The sequence below is a fragment of the Dreissena polymorpha genome, chromosome 10 (assembly GCF_020536995.1).
Source record: "Dreissena polymorpha isolate Duluth1 chromosome 10, UMN_Dpol_1.0, whole genome shotgun sequence".
In the NCBI taxonomy this organism is placed as follows: Eukaryota; Metazoa; Mollusca; class Bivalvia; order Myida; family Dreissenidae; genus Dreissena; species Dreissena polymorpha.
The window spans coordinates 20,618,428-20,633,229 of record NC_068364.1 but is presented as its reverse complement, the minus strand read 5'-3'; the positions used below and the strand labels follow the sequence as shown (position 1 = coordinate 20,633,229).

Sequence of the window (14,802 nt, the reverse complement as noted above, 5' to 3'; positions counted from 1 at the left end):
TAAAATCACAAAAACTTACAACCATTCTAGTTACTTGGTAACAATTTATACAAATGGCGACCCCCATTGCATTTTAGACCAACAACAACTTTTTTTTAATTGGTAACATTTAATCAAAATTTCATATAGGTGGAGCTTTTACATTTTCTCGGTATAAATTAAACAATGGCGGTGAGTATAAGTATATCCAAAGATGTTGTTTAATTTGTAATCAAAGATAAAATTACTTTCACTTTTTTTGCTGAAACTTCAATTTTAGAAACTTTAGACATCATATTCGTGAAAAAAACATCAATGAATTGTGTGATAATGTGTAAATCTTCCTCTTTCATTTTATGTATCCACTGTCAAGTTTACGTTATAGTTTTTTTTAAATTCTGCTTTTTATTCTGTGAAAATGCTGTTTTTTTACTCAATTTTTACTTTGCCCCATAGACTACATGACAAGTCTGTACATTTAAACATCTTCAGTTTATTTCTTGCTGGGATAAATAACAAGTATTAAATATATATAGCTATTGGTCAATAAATAAATTGAACATGATGTTTGTTTTCTGCTTTGAACTTGAAGGACGAGGAGGATGGAAAGTTCAAGCCAAAGAACAAGAAAAAGTTACAGGAAAAGGACCTGAAAAAAATGGCACCCCAGCTCAGGAGTAAATACTTAGCAGTAAGTAACCTTATCTACATTCCACCAACGTCCTCAGACCACATGTAGTTATCAACCTTTTGGGTCAGTCATAGAGAGTGCTAAATTACTATTTGATTTAATGTTACCTAATCCTGTTATAAGTAAAACTGTTGTTACTATGGCTGAAACTACTAGCATATTGGAATATCTTAAGTATGTCTCAGCAACAGAATCATAGCATTCCTGATTTTTAAACAAACTATTCATCTCTGTTGTTTAAAGTTAGAAAAATTATTTATTTAGATTATGCTCTTTTTTTGTATAAATGATCATTTTTCTGTCTGGTGTCTATTCAGTATTGTTTCCTTCATTAGTGTTATTTGTAACAGCAAATAATTTTGTTTGTAATGCAGTATGAAGAACCCTCAAAAGACGTCCAAGAATCCCAAGCCAATGCTGCAAAACGACTCGTAGAAAACAAGAAAAAGCTTCAAATGTAACTATATATGAGCCGCGTTCTGAGAAAACTGGGCTTAATGCATGTCATTAAGTGTCGTCCCAGATTAGCCTGTGCGGACAACACTTTCCGCTTTTATGGTATTTTTAGTTTCAAGGAAGTCCCTCCTTAGCAAAAATCCAGTTTAGGCGGAAAGTGTCGTCCCTGATTGCGGACTGCACAGGCTAATCTGGGATGACACTTTACACACATGCATTAAGACCAGTTTTCTCAGAACAAGGCGGCTCATATATTTATTTTTATACTGACATGTTTGTATTGCCCTGTTTTGTAGAGGCAAATGGTCACTTGCCTTTAATAAAGATTTTAAGTGGATGGTAAAAGAATTTCTCTGCTTTTGATCTTCATATAGTTTGCGGTATGTAATCAGTTGATGGAAACGATTTTTATTAATTTCTGTAGTCAGGGATGTTAACATCCCCAAAATTGGGTAAATATGGTATTTTGATTATATTCTGTATTTTTAGTGGTGGATTGGAAAGACAATATTATCAAGTAATAGATAACAGCAAACAGAACATGTCATGATTTTCCACCATTTTTGGATGCCTTTAAATACTGATCATAAACTGAAAAAGCTTGTAAAATATTAGTTGAAATGTATAATACATGTATTTTTTTAAAACCAATACAAAGAAACGAAAAATCCATTCAGTGCATTATGATACAACCACTGTGAAGAAGGAGTATGAGTATATTTAAGGAAATATCGTAATTATAATATGTTATATATTAAGTGGCAAATCAACAGACTACATGTATACATCTTTAATCTTAATTACAACTTTTAGATTTAGAAAATATATAATTATTACCAGGGGTTTTTCTACTATGTAATAAAGGCCGTAATATGTACCCAATCCCAACGCAAACAAACCCGATCCCAAACCGAAATATTAAAAAAATCCCAATTCCAAGAAATTAGACTCTATATCTCATTTTTTCTTACAACCTACAAAATATATATATCCATAATTTATATGATTTTTATCCAAAATGGCCAGGAAAAGACCTGTTGTGTCAATATTTGTTGATTTTTTTTTCCCAATTTGATCCTTTTTGTCGATGAAAATTCTCAAATTGGCCACTTAAGTCGATTAAAAAAATCCCAATTTGACCAGACTCCTTTTCCCAAAATGGATGGAAAAAACCCTGATTACCTAAATATGTCCCTGGCCCGGCTTTCCTTCTTTCTGGCTGCCGGTTTGTTGGTCACGCTGCCAGTCAGTGCCCAAATTTTTTTTATTAATTTGGGGACCAAACTACTTTCACATTTCTCAAGTGATTAAATTGAGACCTCAAATACCACCACGAAGTGTAGAAGTGCAAGACACTCGTTTATGTCCAATGATCTACACATTCATTAGGTATTTTCTCTGGAAAAAGCTTACAAACTGTGGGGTTATTTATTCTGGGTATTATTTATGTGCTATTTATATGTTTACAAACCTCTAATTTCTTTTACAGCAAAAATGCCCCAGAAACAGACGAGGCGATACTTGAGAGGGAAAAACATGAAAAGCTTATCGGACAGCTAAAGTGAGTTTGAGTACCTGGCAATTATCATTGATTGTTGAGAATAATTTCACACCTAAACAAAACAAGCCCGCAAGCCCCGCAGTAGTAAAATCGGAACTTTGCTTACTCAGATTCACGTTTGCATGTAACTCATTATTTAGTAATATAATAAGCTTTCTGGCTCTTCTTGTGGAACTGCTATTTTCAATGACTGTTTATGACATTTCAGAGCGGCTGAGGCTCGAAACCGATTGCGTATAATGCGCCTAAGGTACCAGTCCAGTAGGGTGAGTCTTTAGTGACAGAAACATTATCAGGGTGCTGAATCAACAGGGTTTTCAGGGGTTTACACACGGGCTGGACAGAATGTAATCACACCGTTGAGAAATTTATTTTTGCAAATATCTCAAGTTATTGAAATACATGTACATTTGTGAAAATCTTTAGTGCATAAAAGACAGTTTTTCTTGCAGTTTAATGCAATGTGTTAAGGTATAAGAATAAATCCTTGAATACGTCTGAAATGTTGACAAAATTTCATGTTACATGAAGCATAACAGTGTAGTTCAAATCAAATTTTGAACAAGAACACAGGCTTATTAAATAAAGTAATTCTGATGTATTTCACATTGCCATAAGCAGCCTAAAAAATAAAAATCTGTCAAAAGTAACCAGCTTTTCAATTAAGATCATAAGTTGAAGCAATGTATAGATATACATCATAAAAAAAACTATTTGTTTACACAAAGCTCATGTGACCTTAAACTTTGACACAGTAACCTTGAACTTTGACTCAGTGACCTAGTTGCCTACACATTTCTTTCAGAACCTCATGCAAATAGAGGTTAAACTCAGAAAATAAAAAAAAGCAGCCCAGACCAATGTTCAGGATCAATTGCTCTTGCAATGGGCTAAGCAAGTGAACTTTAAGGTGTAAATTGTTCACGGTCTCCTGCTAGGGGCCTATCACAACTTTAAGGGGCTAATGCCACTAGGCCCTCTTGATTGTGTAACTAATAATATACATCTTAAATCAAGTAAAACAATTATGTGAGCCTCAATCTGAAAAACTTGCGTTAATGCATGTGTGTAAAGTGTCATACCAGATAAGCCTGTGCAGTCCATGTGTGTAAAGTGTCAAACCAGATAAGCCTGTGCAGTCCATGTGTGTAAAGTGTCATACCAGATAAGCCTGTGCAGTCCATGTGTGTAAAGTGTCATACCAGATAAGCCTGTGCAGTAAGGGATGATACCGGTACTTTCACTTTTATGTCATTTTTCTTTTGAAGGAAGTCTATTCTAAATGAAAAGAGACAGAAAGTATTGTCCCTGATTAGCCTGTGTGAACTGGACAGGCTAATCTGGGAAGACACTTTATGCCCTTGCATTAAACCAAGTTTTCCTGGAACTAGACTTGTTGCCATTTCAGGCGCAAGAGATCAACCATTTGATCGCATGTCAACCAACTGCTCTGAAGGCTGTACGCCTGCAAGCACTGGTCCCCGCCTACTCGGACACCAAGGATAAAGGGGACACCGTAGAAAAAATGGATGTAAGATGCTTTAAGCCTTTAATTCTATGGACATTATTAATTTTGTAGATTTTAAATATTAAAGATGATCGTGATGTATTATTAAAATTATGCCTTTGTGATAAAGATACAAATGTTAGTAATGGTAACATTACATAGAAAACAAGGGAAAGCATGACGTGATAAAATAATAAAATGTTTGCTGAAAACTGATATTATGCTCTGTGTTTTTTTCAGCGTGAACGAATTGAACAGCTGTTAGAAGATGCTCAAGGCCTGCTTACAAACCGAATCAATTAAAACCACATTTCACACTCATATCATTTCACATGCATATCATTTCACACTCATATCATTTCACATGCGTATCATTTCACATTTCATTCAACTTTTCACAAATAAAGTATCTATTGGTTTCCTATCTGTCTAATTACACTGTTTAACCAGTCTAACATTTATTTCATTGTCAAACAAGTTTTAAATGTTGTCATTATGTTTTAAACGAAAGGCCTGTTAATTGTAGACGCTATGGAGCATTATTTGTTTGACCATGAACACTGCTACTTACAAACCTCATAAATATGATAAATATTTTGATAAAGATAAGTGTTGTTACAAATATTTCCTGTCTACTGGTATTTATGTTTTTAAGCTTCAGGTATTTATAAAATATATCAATAATTTTTGTTTTTCATGTTCAAGTTATTGTCATCTGTGGTGATCACTGAAGGGAATGTTTGTTTTTCTGATTCAGTGTTTAAACATTGTGTAATATTGTGTTGTTGTTTTTATGTTCCCCAGTCTATACTAGGGGACATATTGTTTTTGCCCTGTCTGTTTGTTGGTTTGTTTGCGTCAAACTTTAACATTGGCCATAACTTTTGCGATATTGAAGATAGCCATTTGATATTTGGCATGCATGTGTATCTCATGGAGCTGCACATTTTGAGTGGTGAAAGGTCAAGGTCATCCTTCAAGGTCAAAGGTCCAATATATGGGGGGAACATAGTGTTTCACAAACACATCTTGTTTTAACTTTGGAAACAAATATTTTCAGAAGTGTAATGGTTTTGAGTATTACCATTTCCACTGCCATTTTTGTTTGCATTTATCATAGTTTTGTACATGATATTTGCAGGGTGTAGTTTTTGAGTTCTTTTGCATCATTTACTAAATGTCTTTCCTTTCTCACATTAATAATCTGTGTAAAGGTTCAGACCGTTCAATGTCATGGTTTAATCTACATTATCTACAAAATTTCAGTACATGTGAATACAAAGATGTTTTTTTTAAATAATTTTACAGCATTTTAGATTTTTTAACATGTCATGTTTGATTATCAATAATTATTTTGTTTTACTTGTTCTTATCATGTATTAATATTAAAGAAAGCTCACTTCTATATTGTATAAAACATATATGTTTGCTTTTTTCCTGGACACTATTTATTACGTCACTTTGTATTTAATTATATGTCAAATAAATAAAAGCAAAACTAACAGCTTTCTTGATCATGTTAAACTAGAAGTGTCACAGTCATAGATGACCCCCAAGGCACATACTAGTAGTTGGACGCAGCCTTTTTACATTTGTGCCTTCACAAATTTATTAACCAGGTTTTCCGAAGGAAAAAACTGGTTATTAAATTGGCAAATGCGGGCGGGCGGGCTGGCGGGCGGGCGGAACAAGCTTGTCCGGGCCATAACTATGTCGTTCATTGTCAGATTTTAAAATCATTTGGCACATTTGTTCACCATCATTGGACGGTGTGTCGCGCGAAATAATTACGTCGATATCTCCAAGGTCAAGGTCACACTTTGAGTTCAAAGGTCAAAAATGGCCATAAATGAGCTTGTTCTGGCCATAACTATGTCATTCATTGTGAGATTTTAAAATCATTTGGCACATTTGTTCACCATCATGGGACGGTGTGTCGCACGAAAGAATCACGTCAATATCTCCAATGTCAAGGTTGCCACGACTAAAAATAGTTAATTTTGTTTGTTCATTTCAAAAGTTCAGTTTGAGTTTTCTCCCTTTATCAGATTTTTTTTTCACAATGAAAACCTGGTTTTGTGACAATTTTGTCCCTTGTTTTAAAATATTATTTGGAGTGGATATAACAGCATAGAGAAAATATACAAGATTGTTTTCGGATGTCAAAATGCTTGCCAACAGCAATAAAAAACTGTCATATAAGTAATCAAAAACAATAGCTCAGAGAAAAAAATTGGACTGGACCAACATACAAAAATATACGCTTAAGGATGAACTGTCAAACAATTTGGATCATAATTGTCCAAAATTAAAAGCAGAAAGGACTTAGTATACAAAGGGCAATAATTCGAGCAGAACACCTGAGAATATGCACAAACATGTATTAGACAAAAAAGGAATACGTGAGCCAACTTGTCCAAAAATACGCCCCATTAAAGGTTTGTGTTACATTGAACAAGTTTGGACAATTGTAAGATTATAACTATTTGAGTTAAAGAGCAGGCGACATTAATTTGGTAATGTCAGATAATTCCCAGGCTATTATTCCTAAGAGCTTCAGGTGATAAATGCTGGTTTTCGTACATGGCCTTAATGTTAAGCCCGTACACATTTTGACCAAATTTGATGAGAATTTCATTAAAACTCGAGTTAGATGGTGGACATTTATTATTTTGCAATTTTTTTTAAAATCCTTTACCACTTAGATACGTATTTTTACGCATTTGTAGTATTAAATTCCTTTCTTACTAGATCCAAGTTTGGTTTTATGCTGTTTGCACATAGCCATTTTCACTTTGCTTCATGGGTTAATTAAAGGACCATAATTCAGAAAAGCTTCATGCAATCTTGCTGGTTACCTAACTTGACTGAGATTACATACCCACTAACATTTTCACAAAGTTCCACGAAGATCTGATTTAAACGTTTTGCCTTCCAACGTATATAGGTAAGTTTAATATGACCATTTTTTATTATGAAAGGCAATAATTCAGTAGCGCATTATAGTTGCTTGGAATCAAACTTGGCCAAGCTATTCTGCCCACAAAAAATTATCGTCACGTTTCCTTATGATTTTTAAGAACTGTTATGAGTTAGAGAGCGACAAGGTTTGTTTGGCCAATTTTTTATCATTCAAGGGTAAAAATTTAATAGTGCTTCCACCTTTTTTGGCTCATAATCAAGCTTGGCCTAGATGTCCGCACAAACATGAACAGCAAGTTTAATGATGATCCAATATAAACTGTTCGAGTAAATGAGCAAAGACTTTTCTCCTACACGCCGCCTAATGCCCACCAAGGGTGTTTCTATATGCCACCTATTTCATTTCTTTTACCGGGCTCATAAGAAGCACCAAGTTCCATCTGATTCCGATCATTTGAAGATGAAATCTTGCTCAGTAACAATCCAAAAGAAAATGACATTAATAATCAAAGGGAAACAACTCCTTGCATAATAATTGAAAGAAAACAACTGGAGAACAATGCCAATGTCTGCTCAAGAAGGTGTTACATATCCAGTATTGAAAATGATTAGTGTCCAATATCTTGCGCAGAAATGTACATCGTGACTGCAGGCAGTACTGACATCAAGTTGGACAGAATTGATAATTGACCAAATTTGTTTCAAATCCATGCAAACTTATTTGGGATTTTCGTAATTAAGAAGTTGTCTCCCATTTGGGTAGGTATCACGAGTATCCCGGGTAAAAAGCGGTCCGTCTAAAATGCGAATATGACTCATATCCGCGGATATGACCAAAACATGCCGATATGGACAAATATAAGCAATATCGACACTTTTTCTGCAATGTTCATTTCAATGTTCAATGAAAAATACACAATATGTATTAAATATCAAATGTAACTATATATGAGCCGCGTTCTGAGAAAACTGGGCTTAATGCATGTCATTAAGTGTCGTCCCAGATTAGCCTGTGCGGACAACACTTTCCGCTTTTATGGTATTTTTAGTTTCAAGGAAGTCCCTCCTTAGCAAAAATCCAGTTTAGGCGGAAAGTGTCGTCCCTGATTGCGGACTGCACAGGCTAATCTGGGATGACACTTTACACACATGCATTAAGACCAGTTTTCTCAGAACAAGGCGGCTCATATATTTATTTTTATACTGACATGTTTGTATTGCCCTGTTTTGTAGAGGCAAATGGTCACTTGCCTTTAATAAAGATTTTAAGTGGATGGTAAAAGAATTTCTCTGCTTTTGATCTTCATATAGTTTGCGGTATGTAATCAGTTGATGGAAACGATTTTTATTAATTTCTGTAGTCAGGGATGTTAACATCCCCAAAATTGGGTAAATATGGTATTTTGATTATATTCTGTATTTTTAGTGGTGGATTGGAAAGACAATATTATCAAGTAATAGATAACAGCAAACAGAACATGTCATGATTTTCCACCATTTTTGGATGCCTTTAAATACTGATCATAAACTGAAAAAGCTTGTAAAATATTAGTTGAAATGTATAATACATGTATTTTTTTAAAACCAATACAAAGAAACGAAAAATCCATTCAGTGCATTATGATACAACCACTGTGAAGAAGGAGTATGAGTATATTTAAGGAAATATCGTAATTATAATATGTTATATATTAAGTGGCAAATCAACAGACTACATGTATACATCTTTAATCTTAATTACAACTTTTAGATTTAGAAAATATATAATTATTACCAGGGGTTTTTCTACTATGTAATAAAGGCCGTAATATGTACCCAATCCCAACGCAAACAAACCCGATCCCAAACCGAAATATTAAAAAAATCCCAATTCCAAGAAATTAGACTCTATATCTCATTTTTTCTTACAACCTACAAAATATATATATCCATAATTTATATGATTTTTATCCAAAATGGCCAGGAAAAGACCTGTTGTGTCAATATTTGTTGATTTTTTTTTCCCAATTTGATCCTTTTTGTCGATGAAAATTCTCAAATTGGCCACTTAAGTCGATTAAAAAAATCCCAATTTGACCAGACTCCTTTTCCCAAAATGGATGGAAAAAACCCTGATTACCTAAATATGTCCCTGGCCCGGCTTTCCTTCTTTCTGGCTGCCGGTTTGTTGGTCACGCTGCCAGTCAGTGCCCAAATTTTTTTTATTAATTTGGGGACCAAACTACTTTCACATTTCTCAAGTGATTAAATTGAGACCTCAAATACCACCACGAAGTGTAGAAGTGCAAGACACTCGTTTATGTCCAATGATCTACACATTCATTAGGTATTTTCTCTGGAAAAAGCTTACAAACTGTGGGGTTATTTATTCTGGGTATTATTTATGTGCTATTTATATGTTTACAAACCTCTAATTTCTTTTACAGCAAAAATGCCCCAGAAACAGACGAGGCGATACTTGAGAGGGAAAAACATGAAAAGCTTATCGGACAGCTAAAGTGAGTTTGAGTACCTGGCAATTATCATTGATTGTTGAGAATAATTTCACACCTAAACAAAACAAGCCCGCAAGCCCCGCAGTAGTAAAATCGGAACTTTGCTTACTCAGATTCACGTTTGCATGTAACTCATTATTTAGTAATATAATAAGCTTTCTGGCTCTTCTTGTGGAACTGCTATTTTCAATGACTGTTTATGACATTTCAGAGCGGCTGAGGCTCGAAACCGATTGCGTATAATGCGCCTAAGGTACCAGTCCAGTAGGGTGAGTCTTTAGTGACAGAAACATTATCAGGGTGCTGAATCAACAGGGTTTTCAGGGGTTTACACACGGGCTGGACAGAATGTAATCACACCGTTGAGAAATTTATTTTTGCAAATATCTCAAGTTATTGAAATACATGTACATTTGTGAAAATCTTTAGTGCATAAAAGACAGTTTTTCTTGCAGTTTAATGCAATGTGTTAAGGTATAAGAATAAATCCTTGAATACGTCTGAAAACGTTGACAAAATTTCATGTTACATGAAGCATAACAGTGTAGTTCAAATCAAATTTTGAACAAGAACACAGGCTTATTAAATAAAGTAATTCTGATGTATTTCACATTGCCATAAGCAGCCTAAAAAATAAAAATCTGTCAAAAGTAACCAGCTTTTCAATTAAGATCATAAGTTGAAGCAATGTATAGATATACATCATAAAAAAAACTATTTGTTTACACAAAGCTCATGTGACCTTAAACTTTGACACAGTAACCTTGAACTTTGACTCAGTGACCTAGTTGCCTACACATTTCTTTCAGAACCTCATGCAAATAGAGGTTAAACTCAGAAAATAAAAAAAAGCAGCCCAGACCAATGTTCAGGATCAATTGCTCTTGCAATGGGCTAAGCAAGTGAACTTTAAGGTGTAAATTGTTCACGGTCTCCTGCTAGGGGCCTATCACAACTTTAAGGGGCTAATGCCACTAGGCCCTCTTGATTGTGTAACTAATAATATACATCTTAAATCAAGTAAAACAATTATGTGAGCCTCAATCTGAAAAACTTGCGTTAATGCATGTGTGTAAAGTGTCATACCAGATAAGCCTGTGCAGTCCATGTGTGTAAAGTGTCAAACCAGATAAGCCTGTGCAGTCCATGTGTGTAAAGTGTCATACCAGATAAGCCTGTGCAGTCCATGTGTGTAAAGTGTCATACCAGATAAGCCTGTGCAGTAAGGGATGATACCGGTACTTTCACTTTTATGTCATTTTTCTTTTGAAGGAAGTCTATTCTAAATGAAAAGAGACAGAAAGTATTGTCCCTGATTAGCCTGTGTGAACTGGACAGGCTAATCTGGGAAGACACTTTATGCCCTTGCATTAAACCAAGTTTTCCTGGAACTAGACTTGTTGCCATTTCAGGCGCAAGAGATCAACCATTTGATCGCATGTCAACCAACTGCTCTGAAGGCTGTACGCCTGCAAGCACTGGTCCCCGCCTACTCGGACACCAAGGATAAAGGGGACACCGTAGAAAAAATGGATGTAAGATGCTTTAAGCCTTTAATTCTATGGACATTATTAATTTTGTAGATTTTAAATATTAAAGATGATCGTGATGTATTATTAAAATTATGCCTTTGTGATAAAGATACAAATGTTAGTAATGGTAACATTACATAGAAAACAAGGGAAAGCATGACGTGATAAAATAATAAAATGTTTGCTGAAAACTGATATTATGCTCTGTGTTTTTTTCAGCGTGAACGAATTGAACAGCTGTTAGAAGATGCTCAAGGCCTGCTTACAAACCGAATCAATTAAAACCACATTTCACACTCATATCATTTCACATGCATATCATTTCACACTCATATCATTTCACATGCGTATCATTTCACATTTCATTCAACTTTTCACAAATAAAGTATCTATTGGTTTCCTATCTGTCTAATTACACTGTTTAACCAGTCTAACATTTATTTCATTGTCAAACAAGTTTTAAATGTTGTCATTATGTTTTAAACGAAAGGCCTGTTAATTGTAGACCCTATGGAGCATTATTTGTTTGACCATGAACACTGCTACTTACAAACCTCATAAATATGATAAATATTTTGATAAAGATAAGTGTTGTTACAAATATTTCCTGTCTACTGGTATTTATGTTTTTAAGCTTCAGGTATTTATAAAATATATCAATAATTTTTGTTTTTCATGTTCAAGTTATTGTCATCTGTGGTGATCACTGAAGGGAATGTTTGTTTTTCTGATTCAGTGTTTAAACATTGTGTAATATTGTGTTGTTGTTTTTATGTTCCCCAGTCTATACTAGGGGACATATTGTTTTTGCCCTGTCTGTTTGTTGGTTTGTTTGCGTCAAACTTTAACATTGGCCATAACTTTTGCGATATTGAAGATAGCCATTTGATATTTGGCATGCATGTGTATCTCATGGAGCTGCACATTTTGAGTGGTGAAAGGTCAAGGTCATCCTTCAAGGTCAAAGGTCCAATATATGGGGGGAACATAGTGTTTCACAAACACATCTTGTTTTAACTTTGGAAACAAATATTTTCAGAAGTGTAATGGTTTTGAGTATTACCATTTCCACTGCCATTTTTGTTTGCATTTATCATAGTTTTGTACATGATATTTGCAGGGTGTAGTTTTTGAGTTCTTTTGCATCATTTACTAAATGTCTTTCCTTTCTCACATTAATAATCTGTGTAAAGGTTCAGACCGTTCAATGTCATGGTTTAATCTACATTATCTACAAAATTTCAGTACATGTGAATACAAAGATGTTTTTTTTAAATAATTTTACAGCATTTTAGATTTTTTAACATGTCATGTTTGATTATCAATAATTATTTTGTTTTACTTGTTCTTATCATGTATTAATATTAAAGAAAGCTCACTTCTATATTGTATAAAACATATATGTTTGCTTTTTTCCTGGACACTATTTATTACGTCACTTTGTATTTAATTATATGTCAAATAAATAAAAGCAAAACTAACAGCTTTCTTGATCATGTTAAACTAGAAGTGTCACAGTCATAGATGACCCCCAAGGCACATACTAGTAGTTGGACGCAGCCTTTTTACATTTGTGCCTTCACAAATTTATTAACCAGGTTTTCCGAAGGAAAAAACTGGTTATTAGATTGGCAAATGCGGGCGGGCGGGCTGGCGGGCGGGCGGAACAAGCTTGTCCGGGCCATAACTATGTCGTTCGTTGTCAGATTTTAAAATCATTTGGCACATTTGTTCACCATCATTGGACGGTGTGTCGCGCGAAATAATTACGTCGATATCTCCAAGGTCAAGGTCACACTTTGAGTTCAAAGGTCAAAAATGGCCATAAATGAGCTTGTTCTGGCCATAACTATGTCATTCATTGTGAGATTTTAAAATCATTTGGCACATTTGTTCACCATCATGGGACGGTGTGTCGCACGAAAGAATCACGTCAATATCTCCAATGTCAAGGTTGCCACGACTAAAAATAGTTAATTTTGTTTGTTCATTTCAAAAGTTCAGTTTGAGTTTTCTCCCTTTATCAGATTTTTTTTTCACAATGAAAACCTGGTTTTGTGACAATTTTGTCCCTTGTTTTAAAATATTATTTGGAGTGGATATAACAGCATAGAGAAAATATACAAGATTGTTTTCGGATGTCAAAATGCTTGCCAACAGCAATAAAAAACTGTCATATAAGTAATCAAAAAACAATAGCTCAGAGAAAAAAATTGGACTGGACCAACATAAAAAAATATACGCTTAAGGATGAACTGTCAAACAATTTGGATCATAATTGTCCAAAATTAAAAGCAGAAAGGACTTAGTATACAAAGGGCAATAATTCGAGCAGAACACCTGAGAATATGCACAAACATGTATTAGACAAAAAAGGAATACGTGAGCCAACTTGTCCAAAAATACGCCCCATTAAAGGTTTGTGTTACATTGAACAAGTTTGGACAATTGTAAGATTATAACTATTTGAGTTAAAGAGCAGGCGACATTAATTTGGTAATGTCAGATAATTCCCAGGCTATTATTCCTAAGAGCTTCAGGTGATAAATGCTGGTTTTCGTACATGGCCTTAATGTTAAGCCCGTACACATTTTGACCAAATTTGATGAGAATTTCATTAAAACTCGAGTTAGATGGTGGACATTTATTATTTTGCAATTTTTTTTAAAATCCTTTACCACTTAGATACGTATTTTTATGCATTTGTAGTATTAAATTCCTTTCTTACTAGATCCAAGTTTGGTTTTATGCTGTTTGCACATAGCCATTTTCACTTTGCTTCATGGGTTAATTAAAGGACCATAATTCAGAAAAGCTTCATGCAATCTTGCTGGTTACCTAACTTGACTGAGATTACATACCCACTAACATTTTCACAAAGTTCCACGAAGATCTGATTTAAACGTTTTGCCTTCCAACGTATATAGGTAAGTTTAATATGACCATTTTTTATTATGAAAGGCAATAATTCAGTAGCGCATTATAGTTGCTTGGAATCAAACTTGGCCAAGCTATTCTGCCCACAAAAAATTATCGTCACGTTTCCTTATGATTTTTAAGAACTGTTATGAGTTAGAGAGCGACAAGGTTTGTTTGGCCAATTTTTTATCATTCAAGGGTAAAAATTTAATAGTGCTTCCACCTTTTTTGGCTCATAATCAAGCTTGGCCTAGATGTCCGCACAAACATGAACAGCAAGTTTAATGATGATCCAATATAAACTGTTCAAGTAAATGAGCAAAGACTTTTCTCCTACACGCCGCCTAATGCCCACCAAGGGTGTTTCTATATGCCACCTATTTCATTTCTTTTACCGGGCTCATAAGAAGCACCAAGTTCCATCTGATTCCGATCATTTGAAGATGAAATCTTGCTCAGTAACAATCCAAAAGAAAATGACATTAATAATCAAAGGGAAACAACTCCTTGCATAATAATTGAAAGAAAACAACTGGAGAACAATGCCAATGTCTGCTCAAGAAGGTGTTACATATCCAGTATTGAAAATGATTAGTGTCCAATATCTTGCGCAGAAATGTACATCGTGACTGCAGGCAGTACTGACATCAAGTTGGACAGAATTGATAATTGACCAAATTTGTTTCAAATCCATGCAAACTTATTTGGGATTTTCGTAATTAAGAAGTTGTCTCCCATTT

At 34.4% G+C, this 14,802-nt stretch overlaps 1 protein-coding gene across 5 annotated transcripts; it reads left to right on the top strand.

The window, feature by feature from the left end:
• Window positions 1-5: 5 nt before the first annotated feature.
• On the top strand, window positions 6-12,624 carry LOC127847254 (protein LKAAEAR1-like). 5 transcript variants are annotated; one of them, XM_052379051.1, is made up of 7 exons: window positions 6-171; window positions 572-670; window positions 1,045-1,127; window positions 9,543-9,614; window positions 9,823-9,880; window positions 11,024-11,146; window positions 11,363-12,624. In XM_052379051.1, the coding sequence occupies exons 1-7, from the start codon at window positions 166-168 to the stop codon at window positions 11,423-11,425; spliced, it is 504 nt and encodes a 167-aa protein (XP_052235011.1). In that variant the 5' UTR covers window positions 6-165; the 3' UTR covers window positions 11,426-12,624. The 5 variants fall into 5 exon arrangements, with proteins under 5 accessions (XP_052235011.1, XP_052235010.1, XP_052235008.1 ...); XM_052379050.1 differs by lacking the exon at window positions 9,543-9,614 and adding an exon at window positions 2,616-2,687; XM_052379048.1 differs by lacking the exons at window positions 9,543-9,614; window positions 9,823-9,880 and adding exons at window positions 2,616-2,687; window positions 2,896-2,953.
• The last annotated feature ends 2,178 nt before the right edge of the window (window positions 12,625-14,802 follow it).